At 42.9% G+C, this 13,814-nt stretch overlaps 1 protein-coding gene across 1 annotated transcript in view; it reads left to right on the forward strand.

Moving 5' to 3' along the window:
* Positions 1–3,456, forward strand: part of PGGT1B (protein geranylgeranyltransferase type I subunit beta) — a 34,214-nt gene extending 30,758 nt beyond the window's left edge. Inside the window, 2 exon segments of the mRNA XM_088524562.1 lie at positions 2,758–2,889; positions 2,892–3,456. Coding sequence (XP_088380688.1) covers positions 2,758–2,889; positions 2,892–2,938 — 179 coding nt within the window. The 3' untranslated portion in view covers positions 2,939–3,456.
* Positions 3,457–13,814: the final 10,358 nt, after the last annotated feature.

Genomic DNA, 13,814 nt, shown 5'->3' on the forward strand with positions numbered 1-13,814 from the left:
TGAGATTTTCCATGTTTTCAACTGTTTTATTTATCTGCTGTGCACTGAACATCTATGTAAAGAGTCTGAGTAAAATATTTCAGAACATGTATTTTGTTAAGAAAGGGATCCTTTGAGCATACTCAGAAGTCATTGATGTAGTTAAAAATAGCCAACTCTTTAGATAGTTACATATTTTCTTTTACAAATTTTAATTACATGTCATTCCTAGTGTGTATGAAAGTTGTACTAATTATTGGTTGCATTTTAGAAATGGATACTGTTCATTTTCAGAGATGCTAGAATTCTCAGGAGGTACTGTAAAAATGTGAAAACAAAACTCATGCCGATAGTGTTGCTCAGTAGCATTTTGTACAGATAAGTTGTCCGTAAAGTCACCAAGCAATATAAAGGTGCAGTCATAATAGCAATAAGTGTAGTCATGTTCACAGAGATATTTCAGCCTGATGTCATTTTATTTTGAGGAAAGCTGAGTTCAGAATTGCCTTCTGGAAGATAACACTGGATAATACAGAAAATAATACAGAATGGCAGCGGACGCACATGGGTAGTATGGTGCTTGTGGTGTGCTGCTCTCACCAATCATACCCCTTCCAGGAAACTGATCCTTAAAAATCAGCTTAGGATTCTTGAAGACTAGTTATATGTGATATACAAATCAGTATCACTGAGAGGAAATATTTCTGTTTATGTTGAAATATTTACTTAGGTTAGGAAGGAAAACAGTCAATTTAGAACTTGGGTCGTGTAAAAAGTTCCTTTGCTTGTTTTAACATAGCAGTGATCACTCAAGAGAAGATTTGAGCAAGTCAAGGATTACTATTTGCTTTGCTACAAAACTGTACAATGCTCATGACAGAACACTACTATTTCCAACAAAACAAGTTTTTGCTGTCTCTCAAGCTGTCTTTTGAGAGTAGGTTAAAGTAGCTTCTTGTACTTTTGAAATTGAGTGTCCTCACTTGCCACAGAAATGAAGCCAGGAGGCTGAGAGGAGTTACTAAATTGTTCTACGAATGTAGAAAAGTTTTGCTAAATTCTTTCTCTCTGTGATAGTTTGTGCAATACATGTCTTCACAGACTGCATGTAAAAACTTAACTTGGTGTTTCTTTTGGTACTGTTGAATTTCAACTTCATAAGATTAAAAAAGATATATATCAGTTTGTACTTCTGTGATAGGTGGCTTTTTTTCAGTGTTGTTTCCTCAGGTAAATGGTGACATGCGTCTGTGTTCACATTCTCAAGAAAAACAGTAAAATAGTGAATGCAGTTCTGATTATAATCTGAAGAAAGACATCAATGCAGCATCAAACTTGTTTTTATGGATATATTATTTCAGTGTCATATACACACAGCTGAGCTGCCTGCAAGATTAGTCTAGCATCTGAAAGCCAAGCTGTTCTCTTGAACATTATGCATCTCCAACGATAAAGATTTTACACTTTACTAACATGAAGTGCCTCTGCAGCTCCGATGTTTTCAAGAGCCTGCTGATGGTTAAATGTACACAGCCCTCTTGATTTCAGAAAAGTCAGGGTGCAAAATATGTAGTTAGCAGGACTTGTTGCCAGGACTGGCTACCTTGTAAAGGAGTTAATAATGACAGAAACGATTCGTTTTCCTTGAAGCACTTAGCTTTTGCAAAGCTGAGGATAGTGGCCTCTGTTTTGGTTGCAAAGCTTGGACAGAATGTGACAGAATATGCCAAAGGAAGTTTGCAAAGTAAAAATACGTCATTTTCATACCTGCTTTCTAGAGTAGATTCAGAATTTGAACTTCTGTAGCTCCTATTTTACTTAAAAACAAACAAAAATGTACATTTGGAACCTCAAACTGCCTGTGCTGGGAAATACTGTTTTTAGGATGAAAGCTAGGACAAACTGCAAAAAACAGAAAGTTACTTAACAGTAATCAAAATACTGCCTGGACTACCAAAGTTGAAAGTAACTTTTCACATCTGATGATCCAGGGAAATAATATTTTAAATTCCTGGTGATCTCTTGCTAACAGGCCAATCACATTATTTAAAGCTGCTTTTTGATTTAAGATAGTAGGTGTTTAGACCAGTGTGCTTGTTGAGCAGTGAGCTTACAAAATGATTTCTTGCCTTTGAAAATCAATCCGAAAAGTCAAAAGTCTCTTAAAAGCTGATAATTCCATGGTACCGGGTAGACAGCAGGAGCAGGGTGGGTGATGGAAGAAGAGCCTCTTGTTTTGGTAGGAGGGGTCTGCTAGAGCTGATCAGGCTGCTTCACAGATTTGTATCTGTAGTATATTCTCTCTGGAAGAAAGGATGTTAGGGAAAGTAAAAATGTTTTTCACACTTCTAATCCTTGCAGTTCAGCAGCTAGTGGTGCTAATGTTGATTCTCCAATAGTCAACTATCCATGTCATCTTTTAACTGCAAAAGAATTCTGTCATGTTTGAAAAAAGGCGAGTTACTTCTGTTGAAGGAAGTGTATTTCCAGCTCCTCAAATTCTTTTGCTGTTTGGCCTGAGAGCTCAGATGAAGTTGTGTAGTGGGCAGGAAAATTTATAAAATAAAACAGGTTCTGTTTTAAAGATTGCTGGCTATGGTTTCGTGCTGGAGAGTTTGAGCAGAAATTGTTTTCTTGCCTCAAATCCTAAGTTTAAAACATAGCACCTTTTTTGTTTTCCTTGTCTGTAGTTATTAAGGGGTGCTAGCATCCCAGAACAGTTGGTTGTCAGCTTGAGAGAAATGTAATTTTCTTTTCCCTTTTCTGCCTTGCTTTCAGATGCTTTACATGCCTACTTTGGGATCTGTGGCTTGTCATTAATGGGAGAAGCTGGTGTCTGCAAAGTTCATCCTGCCCTGAACATAAGCACAAGAACCTCAGAGCGCCTTCACCACCTTCACCAGATCTGGAAAACAAGGACTCTAAACAGTGCGCAGATGACACACACGTCTCTACATGACTGATTTAGGCTTGAATTTAGTTCTGGTAGCGTAATTGTAGCCCAAGGTTAAAAGCCATGTATAACCAATGTGCTCTTTTTTAAGTGCTGGAGTCATACAATCAGATCTGTCTTGCTGGCACCACTTTAATAGGGAACTGCCTTCAGCCAGTTTTTCTGCATTGAGGGAAAAAGGAAACGTTTTGGTTTTGTAGAAGTTTGTCACCGCAGACTGTAAATGGCTCTTCAAATGGCTTTACTTCTAAGAAATTCCTTGAGGCAAGTAAACATCATTTTTATTTTTCTAAATTTCTGCTTTCTGCAGTGTCAAAATATATAATGGGAAAGTATTTTAAAAATCTGTTTACATATCATACAGTATAGCACAGGATCCTGGAGTTCTTTATGACCTTAATGTTTGATGCATTTTTGGGTAGAGAATCTCTCATATTAAGTCTCAGTTAATAATTATCTTTTGTTGTCTACTTCAAGATTCCATGAACTTTGTTGAAAAAAAAATAAAATTATTTTATTCAATACACTTCACTGTTAAAATTGTGTGGCCTTAACAAGTAGATTTCCTAATCGTACTTACAACCTTCTGCACCAGTGCAGTGGATTTTTAGCCAGACAGTGTTTTGATAAGAAATATTCTCTCCACGGGTTATTAATGAGAGTGCACATTATTGATATATGGCATTGAGATATTCGGCACAATCTTTTGAAAGAGTAACTACATGCTAAAGAACTTATTTCTGCATTCAAATCTTTGCAGCACGTCAACATTGTACAACTGCACTTTTTCTGATGCTTTTCCCTTTTAGTGTGAAATTATTTTAAGTTTCGTAACCATTTTTGTGTAATGAATGAACCTTTAAAATACATGGTAATGCTTTCCTGTCAGAGGGATACAATGAGCGTTCTCAGCATATTCAGTAGCACTCTCCTCTGAAAGCTTGAAATGCTGTTCAGAATCAAAACAATTAATTTTGCATTTGTTGTTTCTTGTGGCAGATGAGGTTGTGCATCTAAGGCATACAATAAGTAGCAGGATATATTTCTACATGCGCTTCATTAAGAGATTTTCCTTTTTTTAAATGGACTTTCAAATAGCAATCACCTAAGATCTGAAGCCAGATCGAGTGCACCACTCGCTACTGCTGACCCTACAGGAGATAACACAGACCCTTTCAGGCAGCAAAAAGAGCTGAAGGAGCAACCCAGTTCTGATCCTGCAGTATAGTGGAAGTAAAAAAAAAAAGTGGAGTCGTCATCCCCCTACCATATATGTCAGAGAAATTCAATGTGCCGCCTCTGGCTACTGGAACATTGTCTTTTTTTTGTTGTTGTTCCTCTTCTAAAAGCAGAAGAATCTCAATAGAATCTCAATAGCAGCATTCAAGCATCACCAAGTCTGCAGAAAAGAGCAGAGCAGGCACAGAGGCAGCACATAGAAGACGCTCTCTCTGAACTTGGGATGTTCTAAATGCCAGACTTTCATTGCAGGAATGAGGCTACACAGCTGGAATGTTGGAAGAGCAGGCAGTCTGGAGAGGTGGAAGCAAGAAGACTGTAAAGGTAGTATTGAGAGAGGAAGTGAGGTACTTGCACAGGAATGCGCAGAGTAAGGGAAAAATATTACAACTAGTTGTTGCAGAGGGTGAAGACGAGAGAAATAGGGAAAGCAATACGGAGAAAGAGTAGGACAAAGTACAGGAAAGGACTTGAGGTTTCTAGGGTATGTGTGTAGCTGAAGGGAAGAAAGCAAGGGGGAGGTACTGGCTCAAGGAGCATGAGAGAATAAAACTAAAAGGATCAAGTTTTGAATTGCTTTTGTTCTACTTTTTCTGAGAAAATTGCAGCTGAAGTCTAGCTGCAAGTAGAAAGGGGTGGTAAGACTGCCTGAAAGAGATGCCCTGTCAGCCTTGGTGTTGCACCCTCAATATCACGGTATTACAGCAGTTCTTTGGGGAGTCCACACCTGGAGGAGCTCAGGAGGACATCTGTCAGCAATGATGGAGGTATCTGCCCTGAATATGAGACCCTCAGGCCATGCAAACAAGGTCACGTAATTGAGAATCAATCCCCCCCCCCCCCAAAAAAAAAAAAACTTGGGATAAAAAGGGCTCAAAGTAGCTCAAATCCTAGACACAATCAGTGGACACAAGTTGACCTGTGGTAAAGTGGGTGTAATTTTGGAGAGCAATAGAGTTACACCGAACATAAGATGCAAGTGGAGCTGTCTCCCCCTAGCCAGGACCTCTTCAGCTTGCTGGAGCACTGTCTTACCAGGATTTTAGCATTTTGTATATCCCCAGCTAGAGGAAGTAGCCATGAATTCTAGAAGAGCTACAAAGAAAGCTGCTCAAAATCACTCCTGGAAATAGCCAAAATAACAGATACTTTCTTACCTGTTTTCCTGAGGATTGTGTATTCGATTGAGGAACGATGATTTGAAGTACCTGGTTAGTCACATAATCCCAAACTATTGCACCTGTGTATCCGAATCTGTGAGCAGGATGTGATTTGCAAGCCATATCAGGGTAAAGAAGCAGAGGCAATAGGCCATCAGTGAAAAAAATCAATTCCTCTCAAATGACAGGTAATTTAACAGTGCTTTGCTTAGAAAGAGGGGTTAGTTTCCTCTAGTTTCTGTTTTCTTTATCTGTAAACTGCCTTGGACTGTTAAGACACATTTTCCATTTCACATCTCTAACTTTTCAGCTAATAACAGCGTATTTTCAGGCTGAATGTTGACAACACACTTACCCTCTTCTAAGGGTTACGGGAGGCATATTTGTTTGCAATTAATTCCTTCAGCTCTGAAGTCAGCAAACTGCATATGCTTTCACCCCTCACTGCCAATCTAATTACTTTGGTTGATTTGAAATCTTTAATCTTTTTTGAGTTGACCAGAGTCTGTGCTATTAACCAACTTTGCACATGAACTAATGAATGTGACCATTGACTGTTCCTGCAGCCGCCACTGAGATTCTGATTTACTATGTGGTTAGTGCCACACTGCAATGCCTCTCCCATTTTTGTGCTTATTGTGTCTTCTGGCAAGCAAAATGATAAATTGATAGATAAAAATTTCACAGAGAAGTGGCATCAAGAAGTTAAAATACCTTTTAAAACACCGTGTTCAAATCCAATTAAAACTTAAATGCAAAGTTTGAATGTGGCTACAAAAAGCAAACCGTGAGATTACTGTCTAATAATTTTGTGTTAACCGCAGCTTTACATGACAGAGCTTGAGCCCTCAGTAAGGAATTAGCAAGCTAAATGGCTTTACTGTGTACTTGAGGATGTAAAATGTCTTGGCTATGAGGGATTTCACTGTGCGAACAGCCACGGCTGCAGCCTTCCGATGCTTCGGCAGGAGTGTCACACAACAGCCCTGCTTCCTAATTCTTCCCCCTTGTTAAGACTGCTTATAAAATTAATGCCTCATTTAATCTTCAGCAGCACTTGGAACTTGCTGGTGCTGGCTGCGCCTGAGCAGGGTTCTCCAGCCGGGTGCCCTGTCTTATCAGAGAGGCTTACGACCATGGCTCGCACCCCGCTTCCTGTGCCAGAAAAGCAGCTTTCAGCCGGCTTCTCCACAATAAGGAAGTTAAATGCATCCTTTCAATAGGATGGGAGGATTGAGGTTTCAAACAGCATCATTAAGGCTTTCACAGCAGCTTTAATCTCTGAGTTTGTTCATAGCTACTGGCAGATGTGATAACACAGTTTGGAAAAACTGTTGCTAAGTCTTTTCATATTTGTATATGCACTCTTCATCTTGAGAAATTTTGTTCTAGATGGGATAATCATCAGTTGTAATAGTCCTGACTAAGGAGTAAATTGGATGTTGAGGAAACATCTAAACATTATCTATTTCAAAACATACAATAAAGGTCTGCTTCGCTCCATGTGCTAATTGCCTGTAACAAATCAAAATATGACATAAGAGGAGCAGAAGAAGCTGTGTAAAATAAGCCATTCTCAATGTCAGCCAGTATCAAAAGTGAAATATCCCTTAGAAACAATAGTTTCCTAGAAACATACATGTTGTCTTTGCAATAAGTCCTTAGCCATTCTGTTTGGGTGTAGAGGGGAAGCAGCAAGGATTTGTGGAGTCAGTGTGATTTTATGGGGAGCTGCTCTTGCTGCCCCTGCTGCAGTAGAGGACGTGCTGTCAGGACACAGCATGGAGGAAGAAGGAGATCCCCAGGTAAGCAGAATCCATTGCTAAGTAGAATGCTAAAATATGAAGTTACCTCTGTGATTCATCGCTTGCTCAAGAATCTTGGCCTGTTCAGGTTGGTGTTCGATCCTGTTGCAAAACCTTGTTGCTTTGCTGTTTTACAAGTAGGTGCCACCTGATCAGTTCTCCTGACTTTAGATAAGCACTGGTGACTCAGAGGAGGGTGTCATTATCTTTGTACTGAATAATTCTTAAATCACTTGTCCACAGTGTCCTAGAATTGTACTTTTTGCCCGCTGTTGCAAATCTTTTGTCTTCCTGGTCTTTACTTGGTTGATTAGTTTCCCAATTTAATAAAAATCAAAGAACTGTTGCTTTGTGAAGCAGGCAGAACTCTTAATTCTGCTGAGCTGTAGCTCTTGCATTTTTGCAAGGCAGTATCATGTTCTCAGTGATGAAGTTCCCACAGAGGATATTCTTGGGGCACAGAAAATGAGAAAACTTCCAAGTTGAACCCCACTGAAAGTAGCAAAATCCTATACTACTGTTTTGCTATCGAGGCACTGGTGAAAAGTCTTATTAGATACTAGATAATAAACAGTGTTAAGAACATCCTTTAAAATACACCTCTGTAAGTACAGGCTCTGTACTTGCAGACAGGGCTGGGGTAAAGGGATTATTACTACTGGAGAGTGAACCAGGTCCTGAGGAATTAACAAGTTTTGTCTCAAAGAAGAAGGGGAAGCTCATCAAGGAAAAGAAAATCTGTGTGGGGTGTGGGCACAAGGGTTTGCAACTTCTCTCTTTGAGATTTTGAAAATGTGCATGGTGGGGAATGTGTCTATGTTAAGGTGAGAGCTTTCAAGCTGCCAAACAGGGCTGTTTATGTTAAATGCACAGATGAAAGAAGGAAGATGTGCATATGGAAGCCTGTGCTTTAACAGTTCTAGTCATGTATATGTGTGAAGGCGGCCTCCATGTTGCCCTGCAGCAGTGATGATAAGCAGGCTCTCGCATGAGGAGCTGAGGCTTCCCTGTGCTTCGGTTAAAACCGCACTGCATTCCAGCCCCCCGAGTGGGAACGCTCCTGAGGGACCCAGGGGGCCCAAAGAGAGCTCTTTTTGCGAGAGCCATTGCCAGATTTTCATCCGTATCTCCATCTCTGTGTACTCTTTCCTGTGTTCTCTTTCCTACACATGGGTCACAGAGGATCTGCCTTACACTGGGGGAGAAAGGATCGCACCTTGTCATTTTATGGAGAATCTGCTAAAAAACAATTTGACATGAAAATTTCGAAGGGGAAGTTAACCCACAGTTTTTTTATTGTTCGTCACGAGTGCTTGTGGGGCTGCCTAGAAAGCTAAGTGTGCTGGAACCCTACTCAAGTTGCATGCTACTTTCAGGTAATTTGAAGGGTTTTTCCAGGCACAGTGCTGTTATTTATTTGGTGTTACACTGTCCAAGGAGCCTTCACTTGGCAACTGTCTTGAAATTACAACAATGTCTTACCAAAAAAGGCCCCTTTTCTGAAATTGCATTTTAAGCTTGGGCTTATTATACCATTAAAATTCCGTTAAATTTCAAAATCATTGTGGAGACGCATTATGCTAAGGCGCCTGTACAAACCTGCTGCCGGGAGGCTGTTGCTCTTTCTGCGTGGTGTCTCCGAGACCAGGTTAGACTCACAACTCATGAGGGACGCAGGGATGGTTTATCCCGCCTTGGGGCGGTTTGGTGACACACTGATGTCTTAAGGAGCCTGCCGGCCTGTTTTTTACAGTTCTTTAATCATACATCAGCATCATTTTTTTTGGAGGTTTTTATTTTTGCTCTGCCTTCAGCCTGTGAATTCTTTATATTGAGGACTCTCTTCACTGGTTGGATTGTTCAACATCAGCCTGAACTGCGAGGCACATGGATGGGAGCTGCGGATCGCTTCTGTAAATAGTGCAAAGACACCTAAGAACAAGTGAGAACTCTTGGATGGATTGGGCACTCCTGTCTGTATTTACGCACTGCTCAGTTGTCCCCAGGCTGTGTGGGCTGCCCCACATCCTTCTGAAATAGCCTCTCAAATATGCTGCCCCTTGGTGAGGCCAAGGACAGGCTGGGGTCTGCAGGAGCTGTGTCTGCATGAGGCCTTCCACTGCAGCCACACTACTCTTCTGTGTGTGTGTGTGTGTGTGTGTGTGTATATATATATACACATACCTATGTGTGTGTATGTAATTCTGTATATGCTTCTCTGTGGATGGCTAGAGAATGCATGCTATCGATCCCTTCCCAGTTGCTATAGATAACCCATGGAAGCTGCTACAGCCAGCAGGCTATCCTGATGTCGGTCGCACCAGGCTATCCTCGTGTCTGTGCCTCAGCATTTGTTCCCAGTGTGTCAATAGAGCTTCAAACACCTTCCTGCAGCCCTGGGCGCTCCTGGTGGCCGCGCGCGTTGTTCCTGCGACCGCAGCACGGTGTCTCTGGGAGCCTCCCTGCAGGCACCATCACAGGCCTGGCCTCGGTCGAGGATCCCCAGCGCTGGGAAGGTCCGTGGTTCCCGACACGAGGCAAAGGGAAGCAGCCTGCCGTCGGCTGCCGCGGGAGCCCCAGCGAGCACGCAGGCTGGCCTCTGAGATGCGTGCGCTGTACGGTCTCAGCGAGGGCTGCCTTTGGGGCCAAAGACCCTGCCAGCCGTGAAGGGCGCGGTTCCCACGAGCTCCCTTCTAAAACGGGGAATGAAACTGCAGCAGCTGCTGATCCGGTGGCCGGTGTGCGCGGGGTGCCCCCTTCTCCCCTTCCAGGCCGCCAGCCTCCTCCTGCTACCTGCAGGCCAGCCCTGCCGCAAGAGCAGGCTGAGCCTTGTGCTGCCCTCGAGGCTGGCCAGGGTTGGAGCAAACAGGAAGAGTGATTTTCCTTTATTTCAAAAATAGGTGTTCTGATGTCAGTCTGCGGCTCTGGTGAAGGTCTGTGTGCTACAAGTGCCAGCAAAGGAAGATTTGTACATGTCAGAGGTGCGAAGAGTCCACTAAGAGTCTGAGAGAGCTCTAGGATAGACTGTTCTGCCAATTTACTGACGTTGGTTGGGAGGTGATTGTTCTTGATGACAATTTAACCATGGCAAAACAAAAAATAAGACCAAAATGTTCCTTTTGCAAACAAAACTTCTTTCACTCACCTCAGCTCTACCTGAAAAGAGTAAGTAAAAAATAGGAGCGTATGGAGGAAAAAAAAAAAAGGTAATAAGTAATGTAGTATTTCTACCTAGTGGAAGAAGGGTTTGACTTGACCTTACCAGTTGAAAATCCTTGGCTGGGAGGTGTTTTTGGGAGGACTCTGGAAGGAGCTGCCCTTGGCAGAGCCACAGGCCTTTGACTTTGTTCTCCTTCACAGCCGGGCGAAACAAGTGTGACTCCGTGAAGTTTGTGAGTCACAGCTGAATCAGAGGGAAATCCGTTCCACTTGCTTAGGCTGGTGTGTCAGGGAGGCCTTTGCAAGCTGGGGAGAATTGCTGAATCTGTCAAAAAGCACGTAGAAGTCAAAGGAGTAAAAAGAAAGTTAATGGAAAACCTTGGAGATTTCCTCTTGGTGAACCTTTAGAACAGTGTTTACATGCTTGTCCCTGGTGCTGGGGCCAAGAGTGGTGTCATTGGGCTGTGCTTGTGCCTTTTGCCTGCTCAGTGACCAAGCTGCACGGCTTGGTGCAGGGCAGGCACGGCGCCCGCGGGGTGGCCGCTCTCCTGCAGGACGCCGGGAGCTGCCCGTCGCGTTGTGCGTGTTGCGGCACCGCAGCTCCGCTCGCGCCGTGTCGCGACAGGCGTACGGGGACCCGCTGCCACGAGGCTGTGGGGCGGCCCCCAGCAGAGCTGCCGCCCTCCTGTCCTGGCCAGCCGTGACGTGGGGTCTCATTCCAGGCCTCTGGGCTCCTCATGGCGCAAACAGCTGGCAAACAGACTGCTCCGTGTTGCCCTTGGCTTTCTGTTAATGGGCTTTGTAGATGGACTGTAGAAAACATCCCATGAGTGGTGGGGTTTTTGGCCTTCTATTCAGGACTATACATCAGTGTATATACAGAGGACAACTCTGTTTGTCCCGGGGATCTCTGAGATCTCACTAGCACTTCGGAGAAGGGAAGGAGATGCGAGAGTCCCCCGGGCTGGGGTTTGCTTCCTCAGAGCTGCTCCAGCACCACTGCTCTCTTAGACAAGTTGCAGTGCTCTGGGATGCTCTTCCAGCATTTGTGGTGACATTTGTGTCAGTGCTCATCCCAGCTGGATATAAGTATTAAAACTGGGTCACAGGATCTGCTCAGGGGAACTGCGGAGCAGTGCAAGAAGGGCAGGTAAAGAGAAATGCTTGATGTGGTGCACAGCAGGGAAGGATGGTAATGCCCTGACTAATGCAAGTACAACACGGTCTATAGAGACCCTATTGTGTCGTGCAAATTCAGTCCACAGCGAACCCAATCCACTTGCAGTGGGGATTAAAGTCTGTATTAACTGTCTGGTAAATACATGCAAAGAATTTAGTTGCACAAACACAGGACATACCATTTGGAAAAATGAAAGTTGACTCAAACCCAGTCTTGGTGTAGCTGAGCTTAAAGACAAGTGTAGGAGCCTCGCTGCTCCTACAGTTGCATTTATGCTCCTACAAGGTGCACTTAAACCTTGAACACATAAATTAAGCAAACTTTGTAGAGAGATGCAATACTCTTTAAGGGCTACCTGGGTGTGAAAAGCCTTTCAGGCCTATCTATTCTTCTTCAGAGCCTTCAGTGTTACAGACACTTCTCTTGGAGAAGTTGAACACATAAATCACTAAAATATATATCACTGCAGTCTTTTCTCATTATTCCTGAATTTCCATGCGTCTCTGATTTCTTTGTTGGAAAGTTCTTTCAAGTAAATTAGTGGATTCAGTCTGCAATGTTTTACTCTATTTTTTTGAAACTCTAGCTAGATTAAATTCTCTTTATGTTGTCAAATTTGATGAATTGTATTTGTAGCATGAAATGGCCACTACATTACATATTCATGGCATGCAACATTACATACTTTGGCTGATTCCTTATAAATATATAATAACATACTCAATATATTAAATATTAATAGTAGGCGACGTAATTAACCCATATTTCCTAAATGAACTTGTTCCCAGGGGCATGTGATACTGTACCAGCGTTATGTGGGACAGTCTAAGAGGAAATCATTCAGACAGATACGCTTCTATGTAACACAGATACAGATTTCACTCCAACCTTCTTTCTGCGTGTGGTGCCCTGTGGATAGTGCATGGAGGTGTTCACAGTACTTGGATGGAGGTGTTAAGTGGAGAAAGGCAAGAAGCCTGGAGATACCTCTTGTGTTGGAGAGGTCCGAACAGAAGTCACAGCTGCCCTGTGTAAACAAAGCCAAGCAACATGTCAATGCATTTGAAAGTCACATTCTTATTTTACTACATTTGTCTTTAGGCACGAAGGAAGACTAGAGACACCGAGGATGTGCTCGGGTGGAGCGCTGAGGATGTAAAATCAAGTTCTCCACACAAAGTAAGAGGGTGAACAGACAGCAGTGGCACAGAGGGAGGCATGAGGCTTCCAGGGAATCACCACATCTGGAGCCAGAGTGGGATTTACTAGCAGGAGCAGCGGAGATCGGGGGCCTGCCATAGGTATCCAGTGCAACCCCCGCCGAGGCTGGGATAATGGAGGCAGCTCTCTGTATTGCTCACTAAGAGACCCCAGCTTGCTGTCCTCCTCCTCCTGTTCCAGAACACCATGGATGGGAACAGCAAACGTGTAACATCCCACTGTCCTGCCTAAAAGAACATCTGGGGATGGATTTGAAATACAATTTGGTGATGTCACATTTATGCTGCCTGTAAAGACTCTGGGCATTGGAAGGGCTCATCTGTTTCATGGCATTTTTTTTTCAGCTGGTGACAGTTCCCATCAACATCATTCCCAATAGAAGGAAGACGTTTACTGAAAATTCATAAACTATTTACACCAACTCTCTTTAGAATTGCTGGAATTGGATCTAGTCCTTCGAATGCTGCTATAAGAATCAATGTAGGTCACAGTTCTCATCAGAGACATGTGTAAGGGTTTTTTCCAGTATTTCAAATATTTATTCAAATGTACAATTCAGCACTGAGGCAGGCCATACTGAATGCTTGCATAGTTTTCTGCTACCTCTAACAACCTCTGGCATTGAAGCCATCAAAAATGTTTGAGTCCTGTGAGGTGGAAGTACATTATACAGATCCATTTCCCTGTGAATACTGTAAAAGAGAAGCCCTCTGCCTCTCCTCAGTACTGACTTGATTTTATTGATCCTTTCCATATTGCCCCTTGTAACTGTTTTCAAACATTGGAACATCTTTAAGTAGGCTTCCTCATGTAACAATGGCCAACAATTTTAAGCAGGAGCAGACGCATATGGTGAGGGAAGCCCCCTGGGTAAGAGCCCGTACTGGTATAAAGGGCATGTGCTTGACTGCATTCGCTCTGTAGTGAAACAGGATAATGTCTTGGGCTCCTAGGGGGGTAGAAAAAAATAGCATCAGCCTTCACTGCTCAGATTCATTTCAGAAAAAAAGGGAGCTAGAGAAGGAGATCAAACAGTAAATCTAGAGCTGTCACTACTATGAGTGAATAATCAACATATTTCACAGATCAGAAAAATACAAATTTTCTTTACAATTGAA

Source organism: Tinamus guttatus, unplaced genomic scaffold (assembly GCF_059628265.1).
Source record: "Tinamus guttatus ecotype Peru unplaced genomic scaffold, ASM5962826v1 Tinamus_guttatus_pri_ptg000022l, whole genome shotgun sequence".
NCBI lineage: Eukaryota > Metazoa > Chordata > Aves > Tinamiformes > Tinamidae > Tinamus > Tinamus guttatus.